General features: G+C 45.1%; 1 protein-coding gene across 6 annotated transcripts in view; it reads right to left on the bottom strand.

Annotated features, from left to right (window-relative positions):
• Positions 1-12,046, bottom strand: part of ENTPD1 (ectonucleoside triphosphate diphosphohydrolase 1) — a 47,612-nt gene that overhangs the window by 18,481 nt on the left and 17,085 nt on the right. For 2 of the 6 annotated variants that reach the window (XM_015867168.2, XM_015867170.2), the window contains exon 2: positions 10,842-10,907. In XM_015867168.2, coding sequence (XP_015722654.1) covers positions 10,842-10,902 — 61 coding nt within the window. In that variant the 5' untranslated portion in view covers positions 10,903-10,907. The other 4 variants (XM_015867169.2, XM_015867172.2, XM_015867171.1 and 1 more) reach the window with 4 other exon arrangements.

The raw sequence follows: 12,046 nt of genomic DNA, 5'->3' as shown, positions 1-12,046 counted from the left end.
AGGATGCTGAATCAGCATATCAGCTCTGCTGGTGCAGTAAATAGCCAGATAAGGACAGAAGAGCTCAAAAGAAGAAAGCCCTAACCTATACCGTGACGAGATTTGTCTTGGCTTCCACTCCCATTTGGGAAAACTGATAGCAGTCAACTTTCTCACTGCTAAATACCAAGCAGTGACTCACATCTACATCCTGCAATCTGGGACATTTGCTTTCCTCTGGGACAAGGTAGAAATAGGATGGAGAGAGAAAACTCATGCAAGAGCCGTCTCAAACAATACTATTCATTACTTGTTGATCTTTCAGATTGTCCTGAACACTTTAGCAGACTTTCTCCTTTGATAACGTTTTTCAAGTGGAAAGAAGAATAACAAAACACTGTTATGTTCAGGAGTCACGCATAGCAGAGAAAAGTGGAGCTGAAGTTTCCAGGAATTATCAGTACAAATTCTCCAGAACAGATACATAATATACTTTTTTATTTATTTATTTATTTTTAAATTAAATCTAGCTGGGATAGGATTTCTATGACGTGGAATGAAAGCCATGTAAAAGGATAAGGCTATCCTCTCCCCCCCCACCCCCCCCCCCCACACACACACAAAAAAAGACAGCATCAAAACCATCCCTATGACACCCATTCAGAAAGTTCCCAGCTGTAGGCCACCACTTGCTCACCTTTATACAAGCACACCAGAAACCAACTTGGTTTGTGTAGAAATGGTGAAGGCAAACCTCTCTCAAGATTTTTCAGCTTTGCTCTTTCCATTACTGGAAATCTCTAGCATCTTTCGTTGCCCTCCTATTCTGTCCAATATTTCTGCCAAATAATTTACATCAGTTTTTCTCAGCCCAGTATGGGCGTGAGTACATTTTTGAACCACTGATCATGTTGAGACTAACTTATTAAACTCTCCTGACTTTACTCAAAGTGACATCATAAACAAGTTACAAACAAACTAAAGTTTCACATCTTTTTCTCATTTAAGTGTGGAGCAGTTCTTAACAGAGCTCTGGTACAGCAGATTAATGTAGCAAAAGCACAGGTTCTCACACAACAGAAAGAGGATGCGTATTCTACAAAATCTTTTCATTCTCACCCATTCCCTCCTCCACACTTGGTTCCCTTGTACTTCCAATTCAAGGTCTAGCAAAATTCCACACAACAGGGGACCAGGGTTCATAGGTGCCAAGCGTCCTCACTTCATCCTTTGGGTTCTTCCTTGATGGCACTGACACCCTTTTGGGCAGGTTTTTTTGCCATCTTTAGGAGCTAACACTCACTGCAGTGTAATCTCTTTGCCTCAGGATCTTGCTAATTTCAACCCCAAGAGCCCTAGGACAGCTGGATGCCCAGGCTCTTTTTATCCTCATTCTGATTATCTTTAATGCCTACAGTCTGACATTCTAATGAAAGAGAAAGAGGTGCATATGGGACATGATGCAACCTTGCTGCCATCTTGTTATTGGAGACAGGTTTTGTCCCAAGGAGCCATCCATGCAAAGCCCTTATCAGCACACAAGGCCTCCAGCTGACGAACTTGCAATGGGACCTTATCAGGGTGCAGGCCGCAGGGCTTGTCACAAAGACCAGCTTTGCCAATATTTACCCAGCTTTACTGCACTTGGTCATAGCCAGGGTTATCAGCACACACCATGCTTTTAGCCCTTGCTACTGCTTCATTCAGCCCTGTAATACACATATGTTATGCTTTGATCAGAACTGTTTGTCTTTTTGCTTCTTCACCTGCACGCCTGCCTTCTGCATGTTGTGCCGGGACCAGTTCTTCACCACAGGCCATCCCTGTGGCTGTGAAAAGGTCTGTTTGATTAGGTCTTGGGGACCCCAATAAGAGCACAACAGAAAGGGGCAGATCTCCAAGGCAGTCAGTCAGAGCTGTGCTCAGCACACAGCTCTGTACTCAGACATGGTTTGTCTCCTGTCCAGAGCACCCAGAGTGGCAGAAACAATGCAGCCTATCCCTGGGTGTGTTACTACCACTCAGCATAAGGGATTTTAAAATACTGCACCAGATGTCTCATTGGCAATGCTGGAGCTTCACACAGCGAACATCTCCCTGTGATGGTGCTGAGTGAGATTGTGTCACTTCTGTAGCTCAGGCCTGGCAGTATTCTCACACCAAGCTGACACAGCACGCATGGCATGAACATCAGGCTCCTCCATAAAGCTCCTGGTGAGACAGGAAAGTTGCAGCTATTCTGCAGCAGGATTGCAGGACTCACAAGGAGGCCTTTGTGTGCAGACTTTTTCCCATGCTCATGTCACAGCCTTCTCTCAGCAGATCGACAGATAATACTGGAGCCAGCCATCATTTCACTGTCTGCTGAGGCTCAGCCTTCCCCTAATAACAAACCAAGGCTCCAGCATGCTTCCTCCCACTGAAGTAGAGATCCCAGGGTCTAAGGCAGCAGCAGCACACACTTCAGCTACACCCACTCTAAAATTTATCTTCTACAGCTTTGGTGTGTTCTCTATTGTTTACTGCTGGACTAATAGCAACTAGGGCATTATTGACCTAATAAAGTACATGCACATGACTCATACTATAAGATCTATGTAGTTCTGCCGTTACTTTAAAAGTGTGGGAAAAAATGAGAAATGTCATCGAGGCTAGAAGAAACACAAAGAAAAACGGAGGCAGCAGAGCCCAACTGCAGGAAAGAATTACTCCTGGATTTATTCCTTGCAGTCCAGCTTCAGGGATGGAGGTGGGAGAAGCCAGAGTAAAAGAGTCATTTCCTACTTTACATTGGCGTTAAGGACAACCTTACAGCAGTGCTGCTGCCTTTCATGTAATCTCTGTGAAATGCTAGCAAACCTAAGACTTACTGTTGCACCACAACAAAGGTTCCTGAGTTGTGGTTTGCAACGTATGACAATGGTTATGGTTGCAGTCTTTTGAGAAGTAAATGAGTAGAAAAGCCTCTCCAAGGTCCTTATTTACAGAAGGTATCTATTCCTAGCAAGGCTGACAGGACCCAGTTTGTAATCTCACAGCAGCACAAACAAGCCCTCTAATTGGTGGAGAAATTACTGGTCTCTGGAGCTGAGACACTTTGTAACCTAAAAAGCAACAGTAAAATTACTGTGCTTAACAAGAAGTTCACAGCGTGGGGCCAGGTTCTGTTGCAAACTGGCTATTTTTAAGATAAAGTACAAAAGCTTTGTTTCACAGTCGGCTTAACTCAGCTGCGAGCTCTGACACCAAAAAAATAAATAAAAGAAAAGAGGAAAAAAGACTGTTCTTCCTCTCTCCGTCTTCTGCTGTTGTTATACCCTGCACTTCTACATGTGAAGACTTAAAAATATTCCACCGAGCTGCTCTTCAGATAGGCCCTGTTCTCTGGTCAGGCCGCTGCAGCCACACGTGTACTAACCAAGTCGCAAGAGCAGCGTGGGAAAGGAGCAGCGTTCTTACTGCCCTGCTCAACAGGCTGGGTTGATATCTTAACTCAGTTCCACGTGTTAAACTGTGTGATTTACTTCTCTTCAAACTTCTGATTCATTTCAAAATAAGACCTGACTTCTCTCTGGATAATGAAAGAAGAACTTCCAAACAACACTACTGGAACTTTTTTTTTGTTTTTGCCTTGTGATTTCCATGCTTTTCTGTCACAACAGTATTTCCAAGTCTTGTAAACAAAACACAACCATTTACTTTACTAGATTAAAGTTTCTTTGAGCTTCAGCTGGTTTTGTATCTTCTGCTCTCAGGCAAAGCTAACAAACACTAAGTTTCCTACAGTTTCAGGAAGGCAAGGCTAAATAGAAGCTGCAGATCAACTTATTGGGCACATTTAACTCAAGGCAAACTTTCTGAAAAGCACTCCCCACACTGCTGAAACCAGCAGCTAAAAGTTGAACTTGGCCAAGAGCAGATATCTTCCCTTAAGAGCTGACACTTGAGCAAAAAGCTGGTAGGAGGGAGGGACGGTTTTCAGCTGGGAAGCAAACCTCACTGTTAACCTGCTCCCACTTCCAAACTGTGCTCCACTCAGGAGCTCAGTCCTCCCTCCCACCATGTGACTGCTCTCTGGGCTTTGCCAAGCATCATGGGCATCTTCATCTCATCAGCCAAATTGCAGAGACTCCAAATTCTCTCTGTCCCTCAGTTTTGGAGGTCTTTCCCCTTCTTAACACAGCCCAGAGAGGAGCAGGCAGAAGCTGCAGACACCCTTGCCCTCAGCTGCAGTCATTTGGTTAATATATAGAAACCACAACAGTTCTCTGAGCAGAATGTGAAAACACTGTGAACTGAAGAACAGAAGTGGTTCATACATCCTCAGCTGCTGAGTCACCTTTTCCAGGCAGCAAGCAAAGCTCAGAGGCCAGTTCTTATTTGAGCTCTGGCTGACAGATTGCAGGCAGATAGATAGTGAAAAAAAAAAGATGACTTTCATTCTTTTGTAACATGAGGCCCATTTTCCTCCTTCCTTTTCCCCAAGAACAATCTAGCACTCCCCATCTTGCATGGTTAGGGGAAAGTCCTCAGGAGAATCAGAAGCAGAGGAAGCACACATAACAAGCAAAGAGACATTAACTTCTATTTGTGCAAATTAAAAATGCTTTAGGAAAGGTTTAGGTGTCGGCCAGTAGACCATTCAGCCACTATGAGGGTTATTTCAATGGGCAGTAGCTACATAGCCCACAGCTAAACAAAAATCACAAGGAACAGGGGACAGTGAAGTGTAGATGGGCATACATCTCCTTCCAGAGACTTAATCACTGCCTACACAGTACATCTACATTACAAAAAGAATCTGAAGGCAGACGGTGAAGCAGAGATACAGGTGCTCACGGGAAACTCTTCCCAAGCTGGAAGGGACTAGCAAAATCCCAAAAGCATTCATGCAAGAGTTAGAGCAGCTGGCAGATACAACCTCCAGCATTGCTGGGGTGGTGGAGCACTGCACACAGCGACCAGTAACTTGCTCGCATTGCCCTCGGGCAGGGAGAGCAGCAGCTTACAGCCAGCACAGCAAGGGGCAGAGAGATGTCAAGCAGGAAAGGAGATGGGGCCCACAGAGGAGGCTGGGAAGATGATTTTTTTCCAGCCAAATTTGGAGCAGGGTGGCAAGTGCACAAGAGGACACGAGCAGATGAATTTGCACAGCGTGCACTTAGCTGACTTTGTTCATTTCCATCTGGTCTCTCACACTTTTCCCCTTAACTCATTTCTTAGTTTGTACTGCTAATGCAGTACTGCTTCAGAGCACAGGGCTGGTTTTGTGTCACGCCTCGCCTTGCAACCCCCACAATAGCTTTGATCCGAATGACTTTCAACCTTACCTCCTCCCTTCCTCCTGTTCTCTCACTTGTGCTGGTGTTGGCATCCAAGCCAGATAAGCTGAAAATTATTTCAAGGGGAAAGAAACAACAACAAAAAACAACTACAACAGCAACCAAAAAAACATGACCAAGGCTAGATTCAAGGACAAGCCCCTCTTTCATCTCTGAAGCATAGACTTATGTCCAACTAAACTGACAGCAGAAGCACAGCTTTGGGCTCTGATGCTCCCCACGCAAACATATTGGAAATGCCTGCCATAATACTTCAGCTGTGCTCAGGGAAGTTTCTGCCAAGCTGAGAGAGAAAGACAATTCTCACACTTGCCTCACAAAAAGGTATGTAAACACAATTTAAGAAATGGTTCCATCTAACTCATCTTTCACAAAATTAGCTGGGAGGTTTCACTTATGAACATAATCCAGAATTTTACAATTGTAGTTTGATTGCTTTCAAGCAATGATAATCCTTTGTAGACCGCCAACCAATGTCATCTCAGTATCATTTGGTTTGCCCCCAGATTCAGCCTAACCCCTTCTTGCCTCAGCCACATCCCAGCCCCCTTGCACAGGTAGTGCTGAAAGAACCTGGATTCTATCTCAAGCCACTTCAAGACAGATCCAGCTCAGTGGTACACAGCCAGTGAGCACAAGATGTTTGTAAAAAGGGAACGTTAACTGCAAAGTTGGGTTCACTTGTTGTTCTCAAACCAGCAGGTGCTAAAGGTACGAAGATGTCCTGGGAAAAGAAAGAATGTGACCAAACTTGGTAATTTTAAACAACATTAAGCCAGTTAAACAACTTAGGAAAGGCCAAAGACTGTCATTTACAGCTTTTGTAACCTTCCCCTTTTCAGTTCTCCAGCCTCTTAAATTTATTCTTCAAAAATTCTTTGAACATTTTCTACATGTTTCTGGTAAACACAACTGAAGAGGTAAACACAGGTTTGCTTGGCCACAGGAAGGTTGCCTAGAGAACAGCTTTTCCCTGCCTACCTTGCAATGCGGCCATGCATACAATAAAGTAAATAAATTGTGAGCTAGGGCTATCACGTACATATATGTATGTATACCCACATGCCTTTGCATTTATTTTTATTTTTATTTTTATTTTTTTTTCTGAAGCAAAATTGCCTGGAAATCTTTCTATTTCATTCAGTACTTGAATGTCCAGCTTTCTTCCCAAAGTTACATTAGCTGTGCTTTTACAAGCTGGCTTGAAGCCTATTATTTGCTCTTTATGTTTCCAACCACTCTTGGCTTCCTTAGACTTTTTCCTCTGACTTAATTGGTATTTGTACTGCTCCTCCTAGCACTGACAAACTCCATCTGTAAATCAGAATGATTTTTTAAATGTTTTTCAGATCATTATTGAAAATATCTAATGCCATCAGACCTGTTGCAGAATACCGCTGGAAGCACAGATGTTGAATCATGATTTCCTTTGATAACTATTTTTGAGGTTTATTGTTAACCAGGCTTTAATCCATTAGTTCATTCTTTCCTGGAGAATCACAAGGACACTTTTGTAATCAGAAAATAAATAAATCATAAATGCATCTACTGCTGTGGAGGCAGGTTTCTATTCACTATTTGCAATCACGTTTGCTGTCTCTGAAAAATAAAACAATTGCAAATAATTAATTGGAAAACAGATCAGATCAGATAAAGAACCACTTGCCTTTCTAAGCTCTACACTCATCCACCCTGTGGCTACCAAATGCCAGACAAGAAAACTTACTCTTCTGTTTCCCCTTCTGTGACTTGGTTCCCAACCATTCGGGAAGTCAGGCCTTAGGGATTCTCTTAACTTACAGCCCAGATTTATTGAATATTCACTTGATTTTTAAGAATATTTTTTCCTAAAAATTTTGTAAACCTCCGACCTCAATTGAAGAAATTCTAAAGAGGATGCTAATAGCAATTATATATATAAGACAAAATGGAGCCTGTTTTTTCCAAATGAGAATCATGTCAGGCACATTTGATATCTATTTCCTACGTCAGCTGGCTTTGTACAGAAAAAAAGACTTCAAGAAAGCAAGGGTCTTGGAGTACTTTGGTACTTGCAAGAGCACTTCATAGTGCTTTCCTCTTTGTAAACAGATTCCCCGGCCATTGCGTTTCAAGCCAAAGGGAACACAATCCTGCTGTACCCTCTTGAAGGCTGGACTATCTCCATTCTAGGACATAGATTAATATCATTACTTGAAGGAACCACATGAACTTACAAGTTTGCTTCCATCTGGGATGAGCAATTTCCTATCTGGTGCTTTAGTTCCTGTTATTTTTGCCAGCACTACCCATTTCTACAACAACATTATTCTGAAAGCTATTCTGGGAAGTTTCATACTCTGTAACCAACCATTAAGTCTTGGTCAGACTGGAGGCTTCTCCAACAGCTTATCACTGATAATAATATTAATTGATAATAGTTCCCTAGGATATTGGTTCAACAGCATCTTTTTCATTGTCAGTGATTTCACTAATGCCTGTTGAAAATTAGCATCACTAGAGAAAAGATATTCTAACCAATTGGTGCATTTAATCTCAAATTGTTATAAAACAAATTATAACATAACAAAACAAGCAACTTAGTTATAATACTACATTAGATGTTCCTATATACCAGAATTCATCCCCCTTCCAAATGTGGAAAAACATTTAACTGAAATCACCAGCCTTTTTTTTTTCCCGCATCATCTTTGCAATCTTACTCTTTCTACTTCCAAAATGATTATGCAGTTACTAGAGATACATTATTTTGTTTCCACAACACAGAACGCTTCCTTTGAATTGTGCTGGTTCCTACTAACTTAATGAAGAGAAAGTGAAGATGTCAGGGAAAAATCTGATCTCCCACAATTCACAGATAGTGTGCAGTACTGTGTGTCCTCCATTTCCTCTATTCTCTTTGTATTTACTTGTTTTCAGTTTGCTCCCTTCACTGCCCCCAAAGAGCTAGTCAAACTCATCCTCATTTTGTTTCTGGAGTGATATCCAGTTCATACTCTTTGAACCTGCAGCCATTATTGACATTGCTTTACATTCTTTCCTTCAGCTCTTACTTTACACTGCTCCATGCTGGAACAATCACTGGTCCATAGAGAGCAGTCATCTGACAGCAGCGATTAAGTCATTATCTATATACAAGGACTACTCTGAAAGTAATGCTTCCTATTTTGTTACATTGGCCCACCACATCAGAGGTGGATGGTGGTGGTATGGCAGTAGAGGCTGAAATTTCTCACCAACATTCTGTTACATGCTGTTGCTGTGTGACAGATGGCAGCAGAAGGGCAGTCTGACACAATGGTGTCTGACATAGAGATGCATATGAAGTAAAGGTGTAGAACTGAATTCCTCCATGCAGAAAAAAAGGCACCCATTGATGTTCACTGACCATTGCTTAACATCTGTGGAGGTCAAATGGTGAATGTGAGCACAGTGAGGTGGTCGAAGGTGTTTCAGCAGTGGCGACAGACAGCAAGGTGAAAGACAAGCCATGTTCCAGATGGCTGTGCAGATGTTTACTAGCCTGGCATGCAGACTATTGGTCATGGCTGGCAAAAATGCATTGCTAATGGTGGTGACTATATTGCAAATTAGTGCTTTTTAGCTGAACATCTGCCTTTTCAATTAGTGTTATTCTGCTCTTTGTATCTGTTGTAGTTTCCCTGGAAATAAATAGGAGGCATTATTTTTGGAACAATTTTTGTAGAACTCTAAAACAGAGTTACTGCCTCTTGCTCAGTTCAGCACCTTCTATGCCAGATTCTACTAATTTTAAAAGATTGACTGAACTTCACCGCTGCCTGCATGATATCAGTATCATATTTTCCTCAGGCCGAAGATCCCTACAGTAACATTTGTTTATTTATTTACTGTCACTTTGTGCACAAGAAGTTATTCATGCTGATCACTGATACAACCCATTGCTCTGTAGTACCCCAAGGAGAATTTCATCCTTGGCCACGCAAGCATATGGACCCACATTTCACTATATTAAACATACTGTTACCTTCAGATGAGGAGTAGCGATTCAAGCCTGTTACAGTTCCTATAGACAAAACAGGCAGAAAACAGGTCTACCTTCTCTCCTGACTACAGAAATTAATGAGCAAACCTCCCACTTCCACTAGCCAACGCTTTACAACCTGAAGTCCATTAGACTGAGAAAAAGCTTCTTCCACTCAAAAACCACTAATTGCCTTCTGTGACATTCAAAACATGAAGAGGACTAGTTGGCCTTTTTATTTATTCTAAGAGAAACTGAATGATCTTTTGATTCCCTGCTGTAACACTGATGTCAGCCGTCTGGCCAAGAAGCTATCAAAATAGTGCAAACTGTTGCCCCTAAGCATCTCACTCAGCTCAGTGGCTAAGTTTCTGCCCAGATCCTTTTCTGTTTGCTACTTGCCTGCATGTCTGTGCTCCGGCTTTGTTTTAAAAGCCCCACACAAAGAGCCCCATGCTGTCAGCAGTACAGAAAGACAGCCCGTGCTGCAGAAGTTGCTGTAAATACTGTAAGCCACCCAGATAGACAAAAGCAGATTTTAAGCTAGAAAACGTTTCTGCCAAACGTTCAGTGCCACTAGCGCTACTATGCTCCATGCTACGCGCAGCAAAGCGGCTGACTACAAAAGGCAAGCCCTGGGACAAGAGCTCAAATCAATAACTATGCAATAAGCATCTTCAGCTAACTGCTGCCTCGGGCTGCAGTAAGGCAGAAGGCATCTCGGAGGGGAATCCTCCTCTTCCTCCCTCTCCCGAGCCGGTTCTCGCTCCGAGTCCGAGCCCAGAGAACCCCCAACACAGCGATTCTCCCCACCTCAGAGCCAGCGCCTTCCACCACCTTTTGGCTCTTTCTGGCTCGCCGCGAGCAGCGCCGGGCTGCACCAGGGAGCCCCCGCCGGCCCCGCCGCCTCTTCCCCCGCAGCGCCAGGAAGGGAATCCTCCGCACTGACGGAGCCAAACTTCTGCAAAGCGCAGGCACGCGCCGCTTGGCTACGGCGCCGGGGGTCCCCCGCCCGCCTACGGCCAAGCCCGGAGGACCCCGCGCAGCCTCCGGGGCAGGAGAGAGGAAGAGAGGGAAGGGAGGGAAGGGAGGCAGGCGCCGCAGCCCGCTCTCGGCTGGCAAACGTACGCGAGCTCCTCGGAACGTGCACAGCCTCCTCCAGCGCGATGCCGGCACGGAGCCGCCTGTCCCCCGCAGCGCCGCTTCCAGCGCCCACGGGGCGCTTCGTCCTTACCCTTTGGCTCGTCCATCAGCGCCGGTGCTCGTTCCCTCCTCCCCGCTTCGCTCTCTCCCTCTCTCTTTCTCAGCCTCTACCGGCTCTGAGCCGCCTTAGCGAGAGGTGCTCATGTGAAAATGGGCGCTACAGTGGTCCATAGCAGTGGGAGGGGTTAGTTTACACAGCTCAATCTCTCTGACTCGGAGGCTGATCTCCGACTCTCCTCACTGCGGGGGTTACCTCGGAGCCGCCTCGCTGCTGCGGGGTCCCCCGCCGGTCAGAGGGTCTCGATGGTGCCTACCTGCGGGGGCTGTGCTCTGAAGCAGGGTCGCATCGCTGGCTCCTAGAGGAGGGGAGGTCATTTTGGCTGCAGAGAGAAAGCGTTTTGTCAGTTTTTCAGGTCATGGAGCACTGAGCAGGTTTTGCTTTGTAGTTGTTAGATGCACAGAGAGAACTGTCCTGGGCTGAGAGATCCATCTTGGCATGTGAGCTCACAGGAAAAGGAGACTTGCAATAGTTCCTAGTTACCTGCTGTGCCTGCCCCTCAGAATGAGCTCACACCTTTGTGCATGGCCTGGGGAGCTTCAGGAAGGAGACAGTTGTCAGTCACCAACTGGGAAGCTTCAAGGGAACCCAGCAACCTGCTGCCCACCTCCCACCCAAATGAAAAACATGGGCTGATGCCAGATGGTCTCAGCAACCCCTTTAGCCCCTCATGTTCAGGCCCTTTCCTAACAACCCACCTTGGGTCCCCAACCTCTGCCTTGGGCCTAACAGCCCCCATGCAAAAGGGAGTTGCCCAGCTCTTGGCTTCCCCTGCTTTTTCACTTCCTTCTCAAGGAACAGCAGCTCCCCAGGGCTCTTCCTGTCCTTGCGTGTTTCCTTGCTGGCCACTCAGAGGATAAAGGCACCAGGGCACAGTCCACCACTACCACCGTGCCTGTACTGGCTCCTGCTACTCTGGGGCATCACTTTGAATGAATCTCCTTCCTGCTCCCCAACCATGACATATGGACATGCTGCCCTGCCCACCACCAGCTTCTAGAGAGCTTCTGAGGGAAGAGACAGGAGGAGATGGGCCCTGCAGGCTGCTGCTGGGGGCTGGGGAGCCACAGATGGGCACAGACTTTCACAGCCCCCCCCACCAATTCTCCTGCCTTTGGACAGCCTTCTGACTGCAGGCCACAAGCTAGTAGTAAGGAACAGCAGGCTCTGTGCCAGTCATTTTCATTAAGAAAACAAAATGAGAGAAGAAAGCAGCCCCAGAGTCAGGCATTTGTGCTCAGATAAGTTTTGCAGACAGTGTGAGGAGGAAGCTTGAAAACAGAAATAAAAAAGAGGAAACCGAGAGATCAGGACGTAATTTCCACACATCTTGAGCAGGGGTTAAGTATAGCAAAGCAAGAGATGAGTGCCACACTTCTGTTCCTCTGTCATAAAACAAGTATCCTATGCAATTCTGGAGGAACAAAACACATCTTAAATATCCATCCTCTTTCCAAACAC

This window comes from Coturnix japonica, chromosome 6 (assembly GCF_001577835.2).
Source record: "Coturnix japonica isolate 7356 chromosome 6, Coturnix japonica 2.1, whole genome shotgun sequence".
In the NCBI taxonomy this organism is placed as follows: domain Eukaryota; kingdom Metazoa; phylum Chordata; class Aves; order Galliformes; family Phasianidae; genus Coturnix; species Coturnix japonica.
The sequence above is the reverse complement of the archived record's forward strand: the minus strand, read 5'-3'. Positions and strand labels throughout refer to the sequence as shown.